Source organism: Poeciliopsis prolifica, unplaced genomic scaffold, assembly GCF_027474105.1.
Source record: "Poeciliopsis prolifica strain line A6 unplaced genomic scaffold, Auburn_PproV2 SCAFFOLD030, whole genome shotgun sequence".
Taxonomy (NCBI): Eukaryota; Metazoa; Chordata; class Actinopteri; order Cyprinodontiformes; family Poeciliidae; genus Poeciliopsis; species Poeciliopsis prolifica.
The window spans coordinates 4,434,430-4,457,676 of NW_026562405.1; the positions used below are offsets into that span (position 1 = coordinate 4,434,430).

General features: G+C 39.4%; 2 protein-coding genes across 3 annotated transcripts in view; one reads left to right on the forward strand and one right to left on the reverse strand.

Annotated features, from left to right (window-relative positions):
* Nucleotides 1-23,247, forward strand: part of cenpp (centromere protein P) — a 79,682-nt gene that overhangs the window by 29,165 nt on the left and 27,270 nt on the right. The gene's annotated exons all lie outside the window — the stretch shown is intronic.
* aspn (asporin (LRR class 1)) lies at nt 6,806-22,057 on the reverse strand. The gene is made up of 8 exons (XM_055050161.1): nt 21,971-22,057; nt 15,487-15,754; nt 14,252-14,364; nt 11,897-12,110; nt 10,085-10,195; nt 9,853-9,946; nt 8,595-8,733; nt 6,806-7,635 (listed from the first exon to the last, which is right to left on the reverse strand). Exons 2-8 carry the CDS (start codon nt 15,704-15,706, stop codon nt 7,435-7,437), a joined length of 1,092 nt encoding a protein of 363 aa, XP_054906136.1. The 5' UTR covers nt 15,707-15,754; nt 21,971-22,057; the 3' UTR covers nt 6,806-7,434.

The window sequence follows — 23,247 nt, forward strand, 5'->3', positions numbered from 1 at the left end:
TTGAGTGCAGCTTCTATTCAGGTGTAGCCAATAATCTGCAGTTGCCCACAGGTCATTCACAGCCTGGGTGAATTACCTTTTTTAAAGTATCTATTATATTGAGAAATTGGTTATTTTAACTCTTCAGTGAACTGAGTTACATATAGTTCTAAAACAATAACAAAAACCTCTGTAATATTAGTAGTGTATACTGTGTTTTTTCAAACGTGAACAGTGTTACTTTCATTATGTAGACGCAGAGGACGGAGCTTTAAATGATGGGAGTTGTAAGTAGACTGGACCAGGACCAAAGACCTATTGGAACTAGTTGTAAATGAGAGAGATTTTCCTTTTTCCTGTCTTGATTCTTTGTCTGTCAGCAGACTTTCTTTGTGAGTACTGGACAACAGAACCGCTCCAATTAAACTGTCAACTGGGACACAATGGTTTGGACCAAACCAGTCTGAAACATGTGGAGAGGATTACTGGTTGACTGGGTTCCAGTTTGCGTTGGTATGGTACTCTGGTGACTACTGGACCTGTTATCCCGGCATTCCGAACATTTTCTTTTTCCCAGACAGCAACTTCAGAACCGGTGAGCCCAAAAGTGTTCTTTTTCTTCAGTCTGGACAATAATTCACAATCAGCCTTTATTTTCTCTGTTGGTTTCTTAATGTCTGAAAATGATTCAGTTTATAGTCATCCTGCCACTAAACTGTTGGATCAGCAGGATGCATTCTTGGACCAACGTGGGGGGTTGTCAGGCTTGGAAAATACTGAGTCAAGATTATGATATTCTTGCCTTAACCTTCGACACATCTAGACAGGACAACCAGAATCTCTGCTTCACTGCTTCACGCCCTGAAAGAAGGCACACCATCTTCTCCAAGACTTTTGTCCCTTTCCACCAACCTTCCTCCTTTCACATGGAGGCTTGGTCAGCTGCTGCATGTTGTCTTTCTGGAGGCTGGAGGCAGATATCATCCTGGTAGTGAGTCCTGGTTAGGAGCCATAACCTCATCTTCAACTTGTCAGGTCTAGTGACCAGATGAAGAGTAAGTGTAGCACATCTCAGGTGCAGATGTTAAGGATTCAGCTCTTCTGCTGGAAAACAAGATTAGCAAAACAAAATGTGCTTGACATACTAGAGAAGGCTGCACGCACCATTTGCACTGAAGCACAGATGTTGGCTGCGGCACAATCAAAGACGGCCCTCACACTTGTACGATAAAATTTATGGGACACAAACGGGAAGATGCTGTTCAGACATGTTCTCTGAGTCAATGTAAACATCTCAACAACTGTCTCAGTCCTGTCGGTAAAACTGGACCGATGTTTACAATCGTTTACTTCCATCTTGTTGTCATTTGTGTTGTTGTCTGGAGGGAAAGGGGTAGAGGTAGAGGTAGAGTGATGCAGCAAAGGATTGTGGGAAGATTAGCTGAAGCAGAGAAGCAATATAGGCCATTACATCATTTCTTCCCTTTGGGCTCACGTCTAGAGAAATATATATATAATATTGGTTGATATCGGCCATTATAGTGGCTTTTATATTGGCACATTTTCCTATTAGTTCCGTCATCTTACATGTATATAGATGCACATATTTATTTTTTATTTCCTCCACTTGATGTCTGCATGTTGTGATCGTGTGGTTTCAAAGTAAAATTCCTTGTTTGTGCACGTATGATGTTGGCAAGTAGTGCTGGTTCTGGTTTTTTAAGTGAATGTTAGCCAGGTCAGTTCTAATGTTGGTCTAAAGCTGCTTCTAACAGTTTGACTCTTGGTGTGGTTTACGTAACATCCGGAACACCATTCCGCAGGTAGCTCATGACGAATTGCTCTCAAATAATTCGTGACTTTAGTTTTTCTTTAACATCACATTACCTGCATAGATGAGAAAAATTACCATACTGTTGGTAAACGTAGCACTCTGGTTCTGAGAAGCACAGAAATGAATTGACGGTTTGTGATCTGAGTCGATATCCCGGCCATCCTGACTCCAGAATCAGAAGTTATTGGGAACATTTGTTTATCCAGTCTATTTAATTATGAGCCCATCAATCAAGGCTGTGTCAGGTGGTACAGTAGTCCGCACTGTTTGCGTTCCCTCTCCGCCTGCAGCTCCAGCCCAGCTGAGATGTCATTTAATGTGGTTAACGTCGACTCTTTGGAGGCTGGGGGATTCTGGGAAGTTCCCATGTTAATGTAATTATGTCTGTTTAATAGGACATTGTGGTCTTGAGTGTTTCCTTTAGCGCTAATTGTGATGAGGAGAACACAACTGTCCTCTCAGCAGTGGGCTCCATCTGGATAAAATCTCTTTTTATTGGAGCGCTCTTCAAATGTTCTGGCTTCAGCATCACTACTGGCTTCAATAACAGCGAGTCTGGGACTCTGGCTCTGACCCTCTGTCTCCATATTCTGTCTGTTTCTCTCATTTCAGCTATATTCACTGGCCTTGGAAGTGATACACTGCAAACTGATTTAAGACCCAGATATTCAAATTGGTAATAAAATGAGCTAAATACTGCCTAATCTGTAAAGAATTGCAAAAATCTTCACTGTCATCCATTTAAAGCTCAGAACAATTTTTTCTGGGATTGTTTAGTCAGGAAAAAAACCACACTTTATGAACTTTTAAACATTCAGTGATAAAAGATAAACCTGTTCCCAAGTTTGCTGTCCAAGTAATGAAATTAGAAGAGGCCTGGAGGGACAGAAAACCAGGGAAAGGATAAGAAGAGATGATCCCTTTCTCCTGTTGACCTTTGCTCTCAGTTTGACTGACCTCAGAAAAAGCAGAAAATTAGAATACCGGAATAAAACTTAAACAATAATAAACTTCTATTCACAGGCTAATTCTGCATCACAAAAATAACAAAAGTGAACATTGCAGCAGAATTGTCACTTTCTTGGGTTTTTCTGTTTCTCATGTAATCTGGTCGCCTGATCTTTTCCCTGCAGAAAACATCAGTCAAGTTTATATCTATAGCACATTTATACAAAAAGGAAGTTCAAAAGTACTTTACACCATAAAACTACAAAAATAAAAGTCGTAAAAACAACATAGAGTCACCAATTGAGAAATCAGTAATAAACATTACATTTTGTCCAGTGCTATAATTAAAATCATCAATGCACATCAAATATGTTGATCAATGTTTTATTTATTGTTGTTCAAAAGCAACTCTAACCAGGTGGGCTTTTTGTCTAGACTTGAAGGAAGTCAGTCTTTCAGCTGTTTTGCAGTTTTCTGGATGTTTGGTTTAGATTTGTGGTGCATAGAAATTGAATTCTGCTTCTTCATGTTTAGTTTCGGTTCTGGGATTCAGAGCGGACCAGAACAAGAACACCTGAGAAGATTGATATCGTGCGAACTACATACAGAAAGAGGTTAAATCTGGTTTTAAACTCATTTCATTCCTCCATCTGCAGCTCAGCCTCAGACATGATGAGAATTCATCTTCTGGTGGAAAAACCTGGAGCACCAATGGAAAACTCTAAAACTAACAGGAAAATCTGGCAACGCGGATAATGATAAATGGGGATATTTGTCTTATTCAAATGTATTTTACAGTATTATCTTCTGTATTTAAACCTTGCTGCTCCCACAGACTTTTTTTTTAGTTGCAGCCCAGTCTCTCCCACACGGCCGTCATAAGGCCGGTTTTTCCACTCCAGCCAGACAGCCGTTGGCCTGTTGGCCTTGTTGCTCATTTTTCATGTCAATCTTTTCCCTGCAGAAAACATCAGGCTGAGATTGTCTCACAAGAACAAACAGGCCTCTCAGTCCTCGCCTGTAAACATTTTAATTTCACTGGCCTCATTAAGCTTTGGCCCGCTTCTGGGTGAGCTGGTGGTCTATGTTTCAGATTTTGTTGGACAGTAACTGTGTGCTGACGGAGTTCTCAAAGCCTAAATGTCCAATTTTCTCCAACTTTTGAGCGTTCTTTGCCGTGATCTTGGCATCCTGGAGCGCCGGGTTCCTCTGAAAGCATCTGCAGCCGTCTGCAGAGACTCTGCTCATTAGCTGTTTGGGTTTTTTGGCTGAAGCAGAGCATACTTCAAAAACTTTAAAAAAGTGTAGATGTGCTGAGGACAGGTTTTTCTTTTGGACTTGTGGAGCAAAGAAAAAAAAGACACTCAGCTCCCCGATTTGTTTTTCTCAGAAGCATCTGTTAAAACTTCTTCTTTTTCTTCTGCTCAAGACATTTGAGTTTGCTGTCTGCAAACGGTCATCATTGTTTCCAGTTATTGACATTTTTGCTTACAGTCAACGTCAGTGAAAGCCTCAGAGTCCTTCTTGTTTGCCCTCTGAACCCATATTGTTTGGGTTTTAGCTTTCAGATACAGTCAGAATCAAAACCAACTTCTGCTTTCGAGTATTATGTAAGGGAGAAAGTAATACTAATAGAAAATACTGACAGAAGTTCAAGAAGGGATTAATGCCGGTTCTTCTTTCTGCTGTGGCTGTAGAAAAGCTGAGCTCTTCGTCTCATTGATCCTAGTTAATCCTGGATAAAACTCCTGTTTGGAAAACACCAAAGATGATTTTTTTAAAAATCTTTCTAAAACGATTGTTCAGCCTTGAAAAGCTCCTTATACAGTCGGTGCTGGTTTCCTGCTTGTGGCCCATACTTTGACATATTGGGATCGGTCCAATCAGTAAAACTGGACTAATACGATGTTTATTTCCAGCTTGTTGCTGTTTATGATTGTCTTTCATGTGGTAAAAGTTTGGTCATGTGACTATTGTAGTGATGCAGTGCAGGATTGTGGGGTGTTGAAAGCATGGGGAAATAATATTGGTACATATCAGTTATCAACAAGTCTAACAACAATATTAATAACTGGATATCATTATTGGGCTAAATTTTCCATATCAGTTCATTCCTAAAGATGATCATACATTTCTGACATTTAGAACTTGTTTTGTTTTTGCATGTATTCATGCATATTTTGTAAATTTTTTTATTTTTCTGCTCAGTTGCACATTTCTTTTAAGAACAGTTATTGCTAACCTGCTGCTGGTTCAGTTGAAATTCCCCCGCTGAGGGACAATGAAGGAAGTTTCTATTCTATTGTCTCTGACACATTACTTAATTTAGCATTAAAGGACAATTGTGAGGGGTTTAGTGACACCTGCTGGTAGAGTGACAGATTGCAACTAGCTAAACAAAAACAGATTATTATCCCACAGTTGCACAAGCAGAGCAAGCTGGAGATGTGCAGCAGGTAGACATGTCCTGATGGAAGACGGAGAAATCTGGTAGTGATGTAGAAACTAACAGAGGATATGAAGAGGAGTGAAAATCCTGAGGTTGAGTCTGTGTGTGTGTGTGTGTATGTATGGGTGTGTGCGTGTGTGTGTGAGTGAGTGTGTGTGTGAGAGAGAGAGAGTGTGAGACGTGGCAGAACGAAGCCTGGCCAAGCGGCAGATCTTTTCCATATGTTTCCTGGAGACAGAGTGAGGCTGCTTCCCCCCCTCTCACTCAGTCGTCATTTAAACCGACAGAAACCAATGAAACAGCAACACAGATCAGCGGTGGGATATTGGAACTGCAGCTCTGCCTCGGTTCAGGCAGGTGTTGGCTTTCTGGAGAAACCAGGAGTCAAAGAAAACTCTCAGGTTTTCACCTCCAACAGGAGTTACTGCTTGCAGAGAGAGAGTAAAGAGCCCAGGAGTTCCTCCCTTTCAAAGCTGTGACCTTTGACACTGATTAAATCATCCATACCTTTTCTGACTCCAGGCAGTGAAACATTGGCTGACAGTTTTTCTCCAAATCTCAGTGGAGACCAAGGCAGAGCTAAAGGAGCCACTAGAATCACCATGTTAATAGCTATTTGAGCCTCAGTACTGTTCCTACAGCTTTCCTCTACTGCCCTCTTGTGACAAAATACAACAATGCAACATTCCTTATCCTTCCAGACAACAATATTAGTTTTATCTGTGTAAAAACCCAAACCCAGCATTCATTTCTTCATACTTTTAAACCTGATCTTCAGAAGTTCGCTTTGGACTTTGGCTCAGCCATCATAGGATTGGCATCGAACAACTCCTAATTTAACCACATACAATTTTTTATACGTCATCACTTTCACAACTTTTTGTTTCCACCTATATTAAGGCTTACATCTCATTATTTTTCTCCTCTTTTATCTGTATAATGAACCGTGGTATTGCTAGGAGTTATTAACCACAGTCGCCCGTGAATAGATCCCTGAACTCTTCGGACCTCCCCTAAAAACGCTTATAGCTGCCTTTTGAAACACCAAATATACATTAACATACATTAATATGCACAGTGGAAACCATCTTAGCATGGTTAAAAGCTAACATCTACAGTCTTCCTTATCTCTGTTCTTGGGGCTTAGCCAATCGGCACCAAGGAAAATGACGGGTGCCTTTGGATTGGTTGCTTTGCAAATAACTGAAGTAGTTCAGCTTCCCAGGATGCATATTCTTTACAATATTTTAGATGTGATCCACAAAAAAATAAAATACTGAAACAGGAATAAGCAGGGATCCAATTTCATTTATGTTCTTTTTTAATTGTTTTAACTGCAACTGATTGTATTATGTAATTTTGACCTTATTTTACAATATGTTTTATATATTTTAACCTTTATGCGAGCCTACGTTACTCGAGGTTCTGTCACTTTGCTGCAGTTAAACCTGAATTTTTTTCTCTTTGGGACAATACATCAGCATATTTCTATTATATTCTTTTAAATTGGATGCATTTTAGGTACTGCAGAAGTATCTCTATTTTACACATAAACTTGTTGTTTGGGACAAAGATGTGAAAGAATGAACAATGGAGGTGTTTCAGGTTTATTTATTAGACATCCTCAATAAATATAGCACCATTTCAGAGGAGACATGTTGAAACAAAAGATGCTCTGACGTTCCAGGTTGGGACTTTTGAAGGATGAAACAAACAAACAGTCTGTCCTCGGCCCTGCAGAGGACTCAAAGTTCTGATCCAAACGGACCTCAGCCTCTAAATACAGGCGACACAAGCATGCAGTCAGATTACGTACAACAACTCAGAGCCAGTTATTCAGGAGGGAAAAGCAATATTCAAGCACTTCATATGTTACAGTTTTTGTCCAACATTAATAAAAATATTCAAAAGAGATTTTATAAAGTTTTACAAAAATCAGGTGGATCTTATCCAGGCTAGAATAAAAAGAACTAAAAGCATCTTTATTTAAAGCCCATAATAAATGTCAGAGTGGTTTTCTTAAAAATACAAATACTGACTCCCCAGTAAACGCCCCCTGCTGTTAGCTTATGATTCAACATTTATCAGAGAGAATGAACCAGCATCAACAGCATCGTTTCTAATATACGCCAATATAAAGAGAAATGAGTGTAATTTCCTGCAGTTTTCAGCCTACAGGGGTTTTGTCCCCCTCTTTCTGTTTCTGAGTGGCCACCATCTTGCTCTACTTCCTCCTGAAGTTCCCCAGCTGGATGCCCCGCCGGCTGGCCACGCAGCGGAACGTGGCCGGCTGGATGCTCCAGTATTTCACCGGGTTGGCGAACAGACTGATGGCGGAGTACGGTTTCTTCTTCTCGTTAGCAGATCTGGGGCAGAAGTCGTTGAATCCCACATTATTGATTTTGTTGCCATGAAGAAAAATGACCTGTGCAGATGGAGAGACTTTGTGTTTAATTTGGTTTGGTGATATCCTGGAAACCAAACCACGAGTCTGCGTTTGACATTGTGGTGAAATTTAGGCTTTTGTTGGGTTTGAAGTAGATAGAAGGATATCTGGAGTTCCTCAGGGGATTCAGTTAAAGGATTCGATTTGAGTTTCATCAAATATGTTGCTGTCAGATGTTTGCAGACTGCTTTGATTTAATTTAGCAGCTAACCTAAAATGAAAAGTTCTGCAGGTTCCTTGATTCACTTATTAGAAAATTAATAAATAAACTTGTGCTACGTAGGTTTAATAAATCAACAAGTTTGGTTTAGTCCAAACATATGGGAATATATTTATGGAAATATCAAATAAATCTGTTTCACTCCAATTATATGAATGCAATCCTTCGACGAAGGGGACGAAACACTTCCTTGTAACAGGAAGAAAACTTCAGCATAACTGGACTCAATTTCCCTTTGGTTATTTTATGAACAATAGTAGCAACATTTATCTAATTTTATTTAAATTAAATCAAAATACAGTTTAAAAAGTTGTTAGTTTACATTAATTTAATTAATACCAGGAAAAAAATGTTTTTAGACTCCTTATAGTCAACCAGACTCTGAACATTTAGACCCTCTATAGGAACCCTTGTGTTTTCTGACGGTACCACCTGGGGGCGCCGTTTTTATTCAGAAAACCATTAAGTTTACGTACTTCATTTTTTAAAATTTCTTTGGATAATGTTTTGGAGGTTGAGAATGGATTTAAATGTGAATCACTTTGTTAAAACTCAAACATCTTAATCTATGAAAAGAAATCAACTGGACTTTCTTTTATAACATTTATGATTGAAAGGAATTTTCATTTTCATCTTTTCATATAAAACTGTTAATCAAAGAGGGATTGTGAAATGCTAACTTTGGTCCTCGTGGTGGGCCGGACTTGTTTTGGCTCACCTGGAGGTAGCGCAGGGAGCTGAGGCCCGCTGGGACCTTTTTCAAACGGTTGTGGTCCAGATGGATCTCCCGGATTTCCGGGATGCTGGCCAGGCTGCCGTTTTCCACGGATCGGATCTGGTTAAAGCCCAGTCCTAACCTGCAGGGATGTTTGGAGAGGTATTAATGTCTGGAGGAGATGCTGGAAATCATCAACAGCAGCATCATTTCTAGTACACGACAATGTAAACATCACAAAAGGTGTTCATTCTAGGTCCAACTTGGTTTTCAGTGGCGCTGAAAAAAACAACTAATGTTTTTACACACTTTTCACTGTAATTTGCAAATCCAAATATACAATAATATTTTACCTGATAGGCTTTTTATGACACAATATACTAGTAAATTAACAAATACAAACTAGTTTATTTTTAAAACTTATGCTGAATTAATTAGTGTTTTGTTAAAAATAACTTTGAAATATAATATTTTACTATAATAATCCAAGAATCAAAAACTAGTGGACAGATCGCTCTCGGTCAGTGTTTTTCAAACTGTTTTAGACTGATGATCGCTTAACCACTCAACCAATTTAAGAAACACTCACAGATCCCCTAACCTGAAATTGCCTGTGCATTAACACAACATCTTAATATGTACAACTCAGTTAACTCATTTATTGTTGTCTTCTTTGTTCATCCTAATAAGTAGGGTGGTGCTGTTTTGTAAATGTCCGTGGCCACAACAAAACCTTGAACTCGTCTGCTGTGCTTTGAGTTATTTACAGATGGGGAAAGTGAAGATCCTGGGCTTTCCAATGATGTCAAACATGTGGAAATAAAAAAATCCAGTTGTTCTTAACTACATAATAATAATAATAGCATAATAAAAACATAATGAAAGAAAAATAAACTTGTGTTGCTGTGGCAGAAATAACTCTTCTGCACCATTAAATATAAAAGTTATCCATCCGCTAATATTTATTTGCCAAATAAATATTTTTAAATTAAATAAAAATAACACCTGTTGAGGTGGCATTTTGAGTGACCCATTCTTAAGATACTTATCCATTATTATTTTAAACACATCCTGTGGTGAGCTAACTGTATGCGTCACATTTAAACATTTACATGCAGTACCTTACGGACCACAGTTTAAGAAAGATTGTTCCAGATGGTTTTATAATAAGATAATTGTAGGCAGCAGCTGCCAGTAGAACTGCATGCTGAGACAGACGGTGCATTGATAGATTGCAGAAAGAACTATGGATGGCCGCCACCTCTGCAGGTTCTTGTATCTCTTGAAGTCCTCCACCTCCACCTTGGAGATCTTGTTGTAGTCCAGACTCAGCTCAGTGATGGAGGCTGGGAGCGCTGGGAGGAAAAGCAGCACACATGATCGTAAATCCAGCTGCTTGTGATGAAATGGCTGATTAATCATGAGGGTTAGAGGACGACTGCAGCATGCCGCGGTGACGATGATGTCAGAGGATCTTCATCTTGGTGTCTGACCTTTGGGGACGGCTGTCAGCTTGGCCTCTGCTATGCCGATGTAGAGAGTGGACAGGCCATCGAAGGCTCCCAGTTCGATCCCACTGTTGGCCAGAGGATTGGCTCCCAGCTCTGTTTGGGGAAACACACAACATCTGGATCCATTAGAGCTCATCCATCAACATGACGGCGAACATGGATAGTTAATTACAGTACGAGGGAGACCGCATTAGTTGCTCTCAGAGATCTGCACAAATTTGGTTAAATGAGCTGCAAGTATAATAAATCACAAAGATTCAGGGTGGAACATGCTGATGGAAAGAAACTGATGCTTTTTACTAAAATAATGTTTTATTTAGAAACTGGTTGTTTTATTACCGTAAATCGATGCCGTTATATTCGGCTCATTGTGAAGAAAATCAGTTGATCAGCAGAAACATTGCCTGAAGTCACATTTGTCTGTTCCAGTTGTATTTCATGGAAAATTAAGTTTTCAAAAGTTATTTCCAGATTTTTTTTATGTGATGTTTAAGTACGCACTTATTAAGTTATCTACTCGCAATATTCTTATTGATTTATTGTTCAGCTTTAGTCTCGGAGGGGCCTGGATATCAGCCGTTATTACAGTCTCCTGCAAATTGGTACATCTAATTACCAATTTAAACAACATAATTTAATTTCTTATATCTGTTTCAGACTTTAGATCCTGTTTAGTTGTGATCAACCAGTCCTGTTGAAGCTGTGTTTGTTTATTTCTTCAGATGAAATGTTATTTTCTGTTCTGTGCAGCTGCAGATTTCTGACTCAGGCTCAGTCTGAGTCAGGATCCTGAGCCTGAGTCAGGATCAATTAACACCTGATGCTGAGTTCACAGCAAGGTTTTTATAGTTAACTAAAACTAACAAAATAACAAAATCTGAAATTAAGGAAATGTTTTTATGAACTGAAATAAATAAAAACAATTATTACAATGGGGAAAACCTGGGACTCAAACTATATTGTGCGATTCTAAAACTATTTTTCATCTTCCACACAAACAGTTTTTGTCAGTTCTCTGCAAATTACGGCACTCCATTAGGCCGGTCACAATAAATATTAAAGCAATTATAATCGTATTATAAATTAAAATGAGCTCAATAATCTCTAAATGCACGATTTATTGTTGTTGTTTTTTTCTCTCCTTTTCTACCTAAAGTATTTTTGGATGACAAAAGTCATCCTGGTGCTTCAGTCTCAACTAGGCCTCTTGTTGAAGGACAGTTTTGTTCACAATTTGTTTTATAATTAATTTGTTTCTGTTGTTTTAAATATTTAACGTGTCTTCCTGTTCCAGTGTTAAATATTAATTAGAATTTAAATTGCATTGAGAATTTGTTCTTGTATTATTATGCAATTACCATTTCTAATATTTCAAAATGGCTTCAAAACAACATTATCATTTATCGGAATAACTTCTGCGATAAATTTATCGGCAAGCAAAACAACCCTACTCTCTAAACAGTTACACTAATCCACAAAAAATGGCGGCAGACATGGGATAAAACGGCAACAATAATTGCTTCTTTTGAGTATTCATTTCCCAATCAATGTCTATAAAATCACAATGCTATACTTTATCCTTTGAATTCTGCACCTAAAAATCAAACAAAGTCTGAAAAACTAAAACTACTACTGCAACTAATGAAAACTACACTAAAACTAAACAATATTTAACTTAAAAACACACAAACCAACTGAATTAGACTAACAGAAAGTCACAACAAATGTAAACTAATCTATAATGAAAAAAACCTCAACAAATTATATCCCTGGTTGAGAGGCTGGTTTTCTCACCCAACACATGCAGCTTCCTGAGGCCCTTGAAGGCCTCCTTCTGGATCCGGTTGATGTTGTTCTCGTGGAAGCGCAGCTCGATGACGTTGGGAGGCAGGTTGGCCGGGATCTCCGTCAGCAGGTTGTAGGACAGGTACAGCAGCCGCAGGTGGTCCATGTTTCTGAAGGCCTTGGGGTGGATCTTGGAGATCTTGTTGTTGATCAGGAACAGACCCTGGGAGAAGAGAAGATGAAATTTTAATCTGTAGGAGTGGAACAATTTTTTTTTTTTTGCATTGCAGCAGTTTGATGTGATTAATAGAGAACAGCGAGAAACTCTAAAAGTGATTAAATATTATTTTCGATATGAAAAAATACACAAATGTTCAACAAATATCAGGTTGGCAGACAAAAAGTCACTTTTATCTTTTTAAGAACAATTTATTACCTTTTTTTTGGTTCATTTTCTTAGGTGACTTTACGACTGGTTGTGTGTAATAATAGCCACACAAACACAAATACTGCTCTTGAAAAACATTCCTGTTTGGGACACCATTCAGATAAGAAGTGTGATATATATCATTTAACTACAAGAAATAACTGCATTTAAGCAACTTTTGCACCTCTAAACTTTTACTAATGCTTTCATTGAACATTGGAAAGAAAAGTAAAACTAACAATCCCACAGTTTTGGGGATTTGAAACAGTATGAACTGGAATTTATCAAAAAATCAAAACCACAATCATGATTAGAAATTTATCAATTTTAGACAATACGATAAATACTGACAGCATGGTCACCAGATCAGAACCAGGCGAAGGATATGAAGAAATCCCTGCTAACAGCAGAGGCCTTTAGTGGAGCACTGACAGCAGCCTCTGTAGAGGAGTATGTGGATATGGAGTCGAACCAGGCATTGTTGGGCTGGGATGTCATTTTTCACTGACTGAAGCTGCTTTTATCACTTCATTGTTATCATTTTTTGCCATTGTTTTTGTCCAGACTTTCCGTATTCCCTCTTCTGGTGCAGAGTTACAACGCATGTCTCGGATAAAGTCGGGTAAAATGCAAAATGACTGGTCAGACTGCAGACGCTTTGAAAATAATCAGATACAATTTAGTTCCACATGCAGAAGTGGAACAGATTGGATTTATTGGGGGGTTAAAAGATCGGAATCGGGCCGTTCAGACTGCCAAGAAAAAGTTGGAGATGAGTCACATTCGCCTTCTAACGCAACATGTTAGTGTCCAGTATGAACATCTGCTGGTGTAAGATTCTGGAAAACTGGCTTAAAATTACAATAGTATGAAAGTGCAGGTTTCATAATACCTGAAATAAATTAGCCCACAATTATTACAGTCCAAACTGACCTTTGAGATTTGAATATTTCACACACAGATATTGCACTGACAATTAATTTAAAACACATTGTGCAGTCTTAAATGAAGTATTTTTTAATCAAATCTAACTGAATCAAGGAAACATCTGGTTGGTTATAAAGTTGTGTGACTCATTGAAGAAAATGTTCATGTCCTTCTGATTCAGGTCCTCTCCAAGCTTTAATCCAAGACATTAATTCCAGATTGTTTATGATTAACTGAGAAATAAAATCTAATATTTTCCATTCCGACAAAATAAACTCACATCTGAGTTTCATGGTATTAAACTTATTTTTATCAATGTTTTCACATATCAAAACTTGTTGATATATTTATACATCACAAAGAATGTATGATATTCCAAACAATTATAATGAGTTATTTTAATTAACTCCAAATGTAATGAAGTAACTAGAAAAATATCTTCCCGTGATTATAAAAAAAAATGTTTAAAGGTAAGAACATTTGAGTTTTTTTCTTTTCCTGTGTCGACTTGTTGAAAAAAAGCAGTAAATCAATGAACTGCATGATAAATTAAAACGAGCTTAATAATTTTTATTGGGATGATTTATCGTTTTTCTCTTTTCTACCAAAAACTGGATGATTAAAGTTTGCAGTCTAATGCTTTGGTCTCAACCAGCTGTTTTATTGAAGGAAAAGTTTGTTAATAGAAACTTCATAATACATTTTATTTGTTGTTTTGGACATTTAAAATGTCTTCCGTTGTTAAAAGGTAATTAGAGTTTAAAGTTTAATGATCTTTGAGAATGTGTTATTGCATTATGTTACTTGAATATGGTGTCAAAAATCTGAGTCCAGGCTGCTCTGCATCTTCATCACAACTCTAAATCCAAAGATCTTCATCTTTAAATAAATAGTAGCAGTGGAATCTGTTGCATTTCTTTAGCTCTTGATATTTTGAATCTTTCATAATTACCAGTCCTCCATCTCAATCTGCTCTCCTGCAGAATTTAATAGTTGAATCTCTCTCTTACATAAAGCTTGTTGAGGCCTTTAAAGTCGTCCTCCTTGATCTCGGTGATGTCGTTGTTCTGCAGGTCGATCATCACCGTTTCTTCAGGAATCTTCTCAGGAACAGAAATTAAACCTGCAGCACAAAGGAAACCTTCAGGTCAGAGACAAGAACAGATGAAGATGGACGATTTCTGACTCAATGTCTAACTACTCAGTGATTCAGTCAGTCATAATTTCATTCTCACAGATGGTCATAAAGTAAATTTGAGGAGGTTTTCTGTTTCTGCCACAAGTGAATCATTCTAGGGCTATTCAGAGCAGCTGTGGGTTCTTCAGGAGCGTGTACCGGACGGATACATCTCTGTTTTTAAATCTGAATGTGTGCAGGACATTTCTGTGCAGAGAGCGGCACTGGAACGCGGCGCAGTGGTGATGGAGACAGAAATCAAAGGTTTATAAGCATTTTTTCAACTCCTGAATCAATAACCGACCAGAAAGTACAAAATGATGCATTCATGGACAGTTTGCACACTGAAGCATCTGGAGCATCTACACATTAAAACAGCTCCAAAGTGATGAGACATCTTTTATTTCAAAAGTTCTATCATAACTACCTGGAGTAACATCAATATCCTTAATTAAAACAATTAATATTCAGTCAGTTCTTTTGTAAATTCTTTTTAAAATTTGTTTTCCACTAAATAATGTGCTTTAAACCGAGATACAAGTTGGACAATCTTTACCACCAAAACAAAATAATTTTTAGTGTTTTTCCAACTTTTCAGATAGTCAAAACAATTTAAGGGTAGTCACGGCAGCCATGTGTGGACCGTTTTGATCGAATTGTAGTCCGTTTGTTTAGAAGGTCTGGTTCGTGAATGTGGAATAAAACTCTAATGCGGAACTCTGGCTTGGTTCAAATGCGTATGTGAATGTCAAGCAGACCAAAGGGCGCTCAAAAGGTTGCAAGCGAACTACAGCGCGGTGGATTTGGGTAAATACAGCCAAAGCAAATGTGCTTGTCCAACTCCAGCAGGTGAAATGACTGATGATCTTTCACCAAACAAACAACAGCTAACATGTTTTAATTTCACAATGAATGTCAGTAATATTTCCTGTGATCCATAAATAGAATAATTTCTTTACTTTTTGCTGGAATTAAATACCAGCAGGAATCCAACACCGCCTAGAAACATTTTCTGAGTAAAAAAGGGGAAAATTTTAACAATAAGTAGAACAGGAAAAGTACTCTGACCCTGATCGGAGCACTGCAGCACTCCTGGTGAACAGCGGCAGTGAGCCGGGCAGTCCTCATCATCATAATCATCATCGTCATCATCATCGTCGTCGTCATCATCGTCATCCCAGTCTGCCATCATGATGTCGTTGGTTTTCATGAGCTCCATGACGTTCACGGGCCGGTAGGGCTTGGAGTGGCCAAGCGTCAGAAGGCAGAGCAGGAGGAGGAGCCTCATGGCGTAGTCTGATCTGATTGGTTGAGCAAGAGGCGCCACCAGGGGGAGCTGTAAGAGGAGACAGGTCGGGTTTGATCATTTTCTGTTTGGCTGTATAAACTAGTTTTATATGTGAGGCTGTTCTTGTTTTTTTATTGGAAGATAAAAATTGAAACAATTTTCTGTTTATTTTCGGTTAATTTAAGGGCAGTATGTTTTGCTTCATATGTAGCGGTTGTGCATGCCGGCTTCTAACCAAATCTGAGACTCTAAGCCCTTTTGTTTTGCTCTTTCACATTTTTAGTTTTTGTTTCAAATCATTGATAATTTGAATTTTCTTAGCTGATAGAAAAATACTTCAGTTAAAAATTTCCTTAAGAAACATGATCTGTAGTTCTTGCACTAGGACTGTCACAACAAACAAATTACCTTCAATCAGAAACTGATCCTCAGATCATCTGTGTTCATTCTGGAAAATTCCAGTCCAGATTTTCATGCTTAAGTCAGAAACGGATCAAAGCTGATCCCGCTCCCAGGAAACAGGGGAATACTACTTTAAAATCATTTTTGTTTCATCGTTTCAGGAGCAGACAGATCATAAAATGCAACCAGGTAAATGTTTTGTTCTGAGAAAGGTTTTCAAAATTGTATACATTTCGAAAAAGAATACGTAAATATGTAGAAATCCTGCAGTCTGAGACATCAGAGAAAACAGCCAGGGATAAACATGGTGGTCGCTGACTCAGTCTGCAGCGTAAACAGAGCAGATGGACGGCTGAAGGAAACATTGCAGAGTTAAAAAGAAGAATAAAAACAATCTGGACTCCACCATGTTCCAACCTTTGCCATCACCTCTGCTGCTAACTTGACTTCTGCTCAGATGAGGCATGCAGATGAATTAATCGGCCAGTTGGTTTCTGGGCTGACTTACCCCTCTCTCTATCTGAATTTATCTGCAGCCAAAATCTGGCATCAAACCACAGCTGGTTCTGGGTGGAATGTGTCACTGAAACGTGTGTTTTGGTTGTGCACAGAGATGAACATGTGAGGAGCTGAATGTCTGAGTGTTGTTTAGATCTTTCTACATGTGGTAAAGTCTTCTTAACTGGGAGGTTCCTGCAGAGGTTGAAAGGAATAGATCAAGCTTTTATTTGTCTGTTGGTGCAGACAAATAGAATATGACTAAATTGCATATTTCATGGAAAATATAAGAAGCAGATTCTCAGAAATGTGTTCATAGAAGAAAAAAACAAGTTCTGTTTCTTTTGGTTCTCAGCAAACGAGGAATAGTAACTAGTTTTTATGAAGCAGTGAGAAAGTAAATAGTTGTTGCAAAAAGTTGTGCTCAGTTCCTGTGTTGAACTCATTTTGTGGAGAAAACAGCTTCATGGATGAGCTGGAGACAGCAGGAAGTCAGGCTGAGAGCTGTGGCAATGCTGCACCATCTCATGGGAAAAGCTTTGCTTTACAGACTAAACAGGAACAGAAACCTTCGTCTGATGTTGGCTGCAGTTACGCCTTCATCATCTGATTCAGAACCTACTGTGTTCCATATGGAGGATACATGCACGTCTAATCAAAACTTTAACATATTTCGAGGCTTTGTCTTCACAATGACTTCAGATCCAATAACTTTACTTTTTACTGACTTCAATTTCTATTTCTTAGATTGATGATTAATCTTAACCGTAACAAGTTTCTAATGTATGAAACTCTTCAATGTGTTTTATTCCTCTGGTTATATCTGTGAAACCTAGAGGGAGTTCAGCTTCAGCTCTTCAGCAACATTTTATGATGTTCTCTTTGTTGGTTGTTGTGGTTGGTGCTAAATAAACTAAAGTTTTTTTTTAATCTGAAGAAGTAATTTAATCAGCCGAATCAGTCCATGAGGGCAGGATCTGTCCTAGCTTTCTACATACATACTGACTAAACCTCATTATGGAAGAGTTGGCGCATTAATAATATAAACACAAACACATGTTCCCGTTCATCTGCACAGTTTGTATAACTCTACTGTGTGCCGCTAAGAGGAGCACATGGGCCAGAAGTACAAACTTCAAATCTGACTGAGAACTTGTAAAAAGGTTTTATGTTTGGTGTTTATGAATCTGTGTTATCGTTTAGCAAAAATCTGATCAGCAGTTTCCATCTGAAGAATGAAGATTTCTGAAGACATGATTTATTACAAACTGTAAAATCTGTCAATCTGTCTCATACTAATCAGTTAAAGGGTTAGTTTGTAAATTTTGATTTGTTTGCTTGATCACAGCAGTCCTGATGAAAATGAAGATGATTATGAGATTATGGCTTTTTTCAAGACTGGTAGTCTGGTAGACTCAGTTCGACTGGGAACCAACATTGCAACATCAGTTAAATTTTCAGCTGCCGCAGTTCACTTTCACACTGCACTGTGTCAAATGATCCAAACTAATTGATGACTTCTCACCTGTGATGGCGCTCACTAAGAACTACTCCAGGAAACAACATAAAAACCTCTGAAGTGGACTCAAGTGCAACTTCCCTCTTCACAAAATGTAAATGAAAATGGAGTAGAGACATGTTTTAGCAGTTGTTAGATTTTTCTTTTGTCTTTAGAAAAAGCCCATTTCTCCCTTTAGTGCTAGACTCTTTCATTGTTTTGGTTCAACTGACCCAGAAAGCCCTAGACTGCAGTCTGTTTCCTGCTTTTGGAGCGATCTCTGGTCCGCTTGCATCCACATATGCAGTGCTAAAGTTCCCTTTAATCGAATCAAGGTTTTAGTTTTGCTTTTTTGAAACGGAGTAGAGTTTGATTAGAGAACTAAATGAATGTGAATAGGCTCTAATAGGGCCTACTTTACAATTTTGTTCAGAACAATGCCAGTGTTTCCTTGGTTGTACCTGTCCATTGTTATAAATCTGTCCTAATAGCTTCAACTCACCAGTGTGCCTGGCACAAGCTTTTTGATTGTGTTTCTGCTCTTAACTCCATCCTGCCTCACAGATTGTGGTGAAAGCTGTTGGTATTTTCTCCCTGGATATTAAAGGACTTTCTAAAAACCGCATATATGGGTCTCAGGGTGGCCCCACACCTCCTCTGCCATCAGTGTTGGCACCAGCTCTCCTCAGGGCTGCGTATTCATCACCATGCCATGACCGCACCGACATCAAACTGCTGTGGTGAGACTCGTCTTGGGCATGAGTGAAGCAGCTGCTGTGCAGAGTTGTTTCTGAACAGAAGAATAACCAAGGAGCTCTTTGTGGGCTTGAGGGAACAGAAAACTAACATCCAACCACATTACATTAGATGGAGAGGCTGTTGGATTTCTGTTTCCTTTTTTCAGGTTGTTTGTTTTATATTTTAGTCCAGAAAAAAACTCCTGTTTCCGAGCAACAAGAAGAGGACAAAGATCAGTCTGTCTTTGTAAGCCAAGTTTAGACAAGTTCAGTGAGTCACTGAATGTTTGTGGTCCTGTGTATTATTAACCTCTTCACTGCCAGTCAATGGATCCTCATGGACCCATTGACTGGCATGTAAGTACTTTGGAGTATGACAATTAAGCAAAAGCTAAATGCTTGCATTATAAAAACAAAAAATTTTGAGAAGTCAGTGGGAGCTGCATTGTGTGTTTGTATATTTAGAGAAAGTGTACGACAGAGTACCAACAGAGGAGCTGCGGTGTTACATCCAGAGCTCTGGAGTGGCAGAGGAGAACGTTAGGCTACGCTCACCCAGCTGGTCTTTATGCTCAATTTCTGCTAAAATCAGATTTTTGAGTGTGGTGGTTCATGCTGCTGTAATTAAATGCGACCGCAATCAGACTTTTGTGTGAATGGTTTACGACTCCAGGGCGACCCATATGCGCACAAGAAGAATGTTCTTCAACGTTTCTGGCAGTAATAATGGCCACTGCCATCTATGGATGTATTTTAAAGTTGTTGAGCAATGGAAGCTCAGCAACTTTCATTGTTGAAAATTGTTTATTCAGCAATGAAAGCTGTTTACATCCAGATTTGCTCATAGCTTGGCTTCTGGTGGTGAGACAGTATCGCTAGAAGATCTTTCGATAAAGGAAGCTAGCTTCCACCATTGTTTATGTCCAGATTTACAGCATCTGTCTTGTGCGTAAAAGCTTCAGAAGCTTTGAAAACAGATACGGTTTAGCGCCTCTTATGGAAGTGGCAGAGTTTGGATTTTAGGGTGTAAAAATATCAAAGTGTGGTCATTCAGACCTGCTCTTAGATAGGAACAGCGGAACTGTGAGATAGTATGAGGTGTGCCACAAGGATCGGCTCTAAGTCTCTTCTTGTTTGCTTTGGTGATGGACATGCTGGCAAATGAGGCTAGATAGGAGTCTCCATGGACTGTAATGTTTGCAGATGACATTGTGATCTGCAGAGAGGCGGATGGAGGAAGACCTAGAGAGGGAGATGAGCTGCAGAAAGGCAGAGCACAAGACTTTAGATTCTTGGGGTTTAAAGTCCAGTGCAGTTGAGGGTGAAGAAGCATTTACAAGGTCGGAATGAATAAAGTGTTTCATCAATCACAAGAGGAAGGGAGTAGAAGGCCAGGAGAGAGATTAGAGATGTTTGTTTAGAGACAGAGCCAATGAGGAAAAGACAGGAGGCAGAACTGGAGGCTGCAGACCTCAGGATGTTGAGGTTCCCTTTGGATGTTGAGGTTCCCTTCTTGTGAGCATGGACGGGTAAGGAGTGAGGACAGCAGGGGGACAGCTCAGGCTTCTGGAGATAACAGGAGGCAACATTGCTCCCTTTTCATTCATTTCTTATGGAGCTCCATCAATGAGGACCAATTTCTTGTCCTCCCATCAAGCAACCGGTGAAATTTGTGCATGTGAAATTTCAAGCTTGTAGATGTGCACAAGCCGGCTAATAACGCTACTGATGGATGTTGAAAAATTTTCAACTTTAGTCATTGTCTGTGTGTTCGGCTCATACCAAAGGGCGTAATCTGTCACTGCCGCTTATCATTCCCTCTGTGTTGAGCATGGAGGGCATGTTCCAAGGAGAGACAGTGACTTTATTGGTAGAAGAATGCCATTATGTAATTGGTAGAGACTTATGCAAGTTGTGAAAAAGGGCATGAAGTTGTTTGGAGTGAGAGGAGAGGACTAAATGGAGTCGGATGATACGCTGTGTTGACCCTTTTAATAAGTCACATCTGGACTCAGAGGACAGCACCTTTTCAGGATCAAACCATGAAATCCAGCCGACCAGGTGACGTATTGGACGGAAGAGGAACAAATCTTTCTGACTCAGAAGTCAAAATCCAAAGGTTGCATCAAGCTCAACCTTCAGATAATTTTAGAAAGTAAAGACTTGACTTTTGTTCTGCATAGCAGTTGGATTTCCTTTCAGAACTACAGAAACAGATTTCTTTGACAAACTCATTTGAGGACTAAATGCAGAGGTTCTGAAGGATCATGTTCCAAAAAAAGGAGGGTGAATGGAGCGGTGCAGCCAGTGTAAATATTTGTCCAGCTCTCACCTTTTCCGTGTCACCATGAAGTGATTTACCCTCCATCAGTTGGAGGATTGCGTGTCTCCGCCAGCACCGATGCATGCAGAGCCCCCTCTTAAAAGTTCAGTCCGCGCCACAAATATGCGTGGTGGTCGGGGGTTCTGCTTCGACAGCAAATCCTGCCCAGACGAGGCCACTGCTCTCCCCACTGCCCTCCCTACCTCTCCATCCCCCCCGGGACTCATTCATCACGGAGACCATAGTCTTTCTTTACGACTTGGCACAAGGAAATAAATAGGAAACAAATTTTCCAGCTGCTTGTTTTCTTTGCGCTGCATTAAAAAGCAATGTGTTTCGGCATTTCCCACCAATCAAACTAGCTCAGATGAATTATGTCTTCTTCTTTCGGAGAACATCCAGAACAGAAGCACGCCTCTGTTGGATCTGGCTTCCGCTCTGTTTCAGAACTCTCACCTGAAATCAGTCACTAAAACTGAAAGTGCAGGACAGGAAGTCCTTCAAACTGTCAAAGTTGCAGATGGCTTGACATAACGGTGAATAGTTCTGATAATGTGTTGTATCAGTAATGATGAATGTTTGTTGGTCCAGTTCTAGGGTGGAAATTTACCCTCTGATTGTTCTGATTCTGTGCAAACAGAACTAATTAAAGCGTCTCTGCCCCGGTCCTGACTCACTCAGAAATAAAAGCACAGAAACTTAATAAAGATGTTGCTCAGAATCAGCAGGAAGCTCCACAGTATCTCATCCTTCTACAAACACACAGTTGCAGGTGTGAGTGCTACTGAAAGCAGGGTGTGTCCTACCTCCGGGGTGTCTAGGTCCAACTCCGGACGGTGAACAGATCAGCAGCTGAAGGCTGAGAGACGCCTCCTCACTCGCTACGGTCCCAGAGACTGAACAACAGCATCAGCCTCTCTCCTCTGCAGGAGGAAAACCCTCCTCCCAAACCCCCCACTAGCGGAAAACCTCAGCTGTTCACTTTCAGTGGAGCTCCTGACTCTGTGGCTCAATGTCTCAGGGACCGAAGGGGGGATGGAGGATGTAAGGACCTCATTCATGTGCTCAGGAGCTTTGAGGTGAATCCAGGAGACTCCTGAGTTCTCAGGTGATGGAGCACTGGCCCCTTCCCTTTAGTAAGCAGCTGACTGACATGGTAAAGGTTTACCTTCATGTGAACAGACCCGACAGACGGGCCTCTGGCATGAAGCCATCAGCTGCTTCATTTGAGAAACACGTCTTCCTGTCTGCTCTAAGAGTCCTTTAATGACCGGAACCAGATCCTGGACTGATCTACTGGTTCTGGTCTTTGGTTTCAGATTGTAGTTAACATAAGACTTCAGGTCACAGATGGAAATCAACCCATAAATTAAGTTCATTTGTGCAGCACATTTCATCAGCAAAGTGCTTTACATAATAAAAACACAAAAATAAAAAGAGACAACCAGTGACAAACGTTACATTTTGATCTCCGTCGATCATCAAAATCATCAGTTCACGTCAGATATGTTGGTCAATGCTCCATTTATTATGCTTTGAAAGCAACTCTTAACAGGTGGCTTTTTCGGCTTCATTTAACTAATTGTTTTGGTTGTTTTGAAGTTTTCTGGAAGCTTGTTGCAGATTTGTGGTGCATAGAAGCTGAATGCTATTTCTCCATGTCTGGTTCTGGTTCTGTGGATGCAACACAGACCAAAACCAGAAGAATACACAAAAGCACTGTTGTGCCTCAACAATTGTGCTGTAGGCATTCATAAATGATTCGATTATGAATGCCTACTTTGTAGGGAAAGCATTCATTACTTTCTTACAATGAATGCTCTGCACACCCTACATGAGCTGCTGATATTCAGTTTCATTTAAAATTAGAAATTATTGCCAGTGATGTTGGAAGTCACTTTCAAATAAATAAAATAAAGGAAAAGGCTTTCAGTATGAGCAGACGGAGCACTATTAATGCAAGCTTTAAAGCTTTATGTCACTATTTCCCGAATAATTAAAAGTTGACACTTTTAATGCACTTTTAATACATGTTTGCTTTGAAAGTGTAACTATTTACCAAATTACACTTCAAGAAAACAGC

Bases quoted from the DNA above. Each gene is read 5' to 3' on its own strand.
- aspn (XM_055050161.1), bottom strand. From the start codon at position 15,706: ATGAGGCTCCTCCTCCTGCTCTGCCTTCTGACGCTTGGCCACTCCAAG. The intron at 12,111-14,251 runs GTAAGAGAGAGA...CTCTTCTCCCAG, and splicing joins AAGGCCTCAACAAGCTTTAT to GGTCTGTTCCTGATCAACAA. The intron at 8,734-9,852 runs GTGGCGGCCATC...ACATCCCTGCAG, and splicing joins AGATACAAGAACCTGCAGAG to GTTAGGACTGGGCTTTAACC.